The sequence below is a fragment of the Centropristis striata genome, chromosome 13, assembly GCF_030273125.1.
Source record: "Centropristis striata isolate RG_2023a ecotype Rhode Island chromosome 13, C.striata_1.0, whole genome shotgun sequence".
NCBI classification, from domain to species: Eukaryota; Metazoa; Chordata; class Actinopteri; order Perciformes; family Serranidae; genus Centropristis; species Centropristis striata.
Window position 1 is genome coordinate 14,099,166 of NC_081529.1, and position 654 is coordinate 14,099,819.

Here is a 654-nt window from a genome sequence, read left to right on the forward strand (position 1 = left end):
TCACTTCCCAACCCTCTGGTTCTCATCTCTTGTGGTGTCGCCTCCTGGAAACATGTCGGCGTTCTCCGCCAGAGTGGCTCGCACTTTCTTTTTCTCCTTAAATCTCCCAGAGTGAGACACCTTGACGTGACGGCCTTTGCTGCCTGTTTTGTCCACGATCCTCTCCAGTCGGGCGTCCAGCTGAGAGTCGTGCACCATGGCCTCAGGGTGGCCAGCAGCTCCAGTGGCTGTGCTGGACCCGTGCTGGCTAGTGGTGGCGTTGGAAACAAATTCCGCAGGGATATCATACAGAACCTTGGGCTGGGATTTTTTTCTCCTCAGGAAAGTCAGCTTCCACCAGCTTGGAGATGGCTCTGCCATGATGGATGAATGGTAGGATGGAGGGAGGGCTGAAGAGAGAGAAAAACAAATACACTGGGTAATAAAACCAATATTAAGAAGGAGATTTAAAAAAATAATCTGCAAAACAGGTCAGTCTTTATACGAGTATATACGTGTTTCAGTATACTTGTTATAATGTGTGTATGTGTGTGTATGTGTGTGTGTGTGTGTGTGTGTGTGTGTGTGTGTGTGTGTGAGAGTGTGTGTGTTTGTGTGTGTGTGTGTGTGTGTGTGTCAGAGCAGCACCCAAGACACTGTTAATATTTCATTGTT

The 654-nt window shown here is 48.0% G+C and overlaps 1 protein-coding gene across 1 annotated transcript; it reads right to left on the reverse strand.

Moving 5' to 3' along the window:
- Positions 1-360, reverse strand: prr15la (proline rich 15 like a). Its single transcript, XM_059347761.1, has one exon. The coding sequence runs from the start codon at positions 358-360 to the stop codon at positions 1-3; it is 360 nt and encodes a 119-aa protein (XP_059203744.1).
- Positions 361-654: the final 294 nt, after the last annotated feature.

Excerpts from the sequence above, each read along its gene's own strand:
- prr15la (XM_059347761.1), bottom strand. The coding sequence starts at position 360 with ATGGCAGAGCCATCTCCAAGCTGGTGGAAGCTGACTTTCCTGAGGAGA.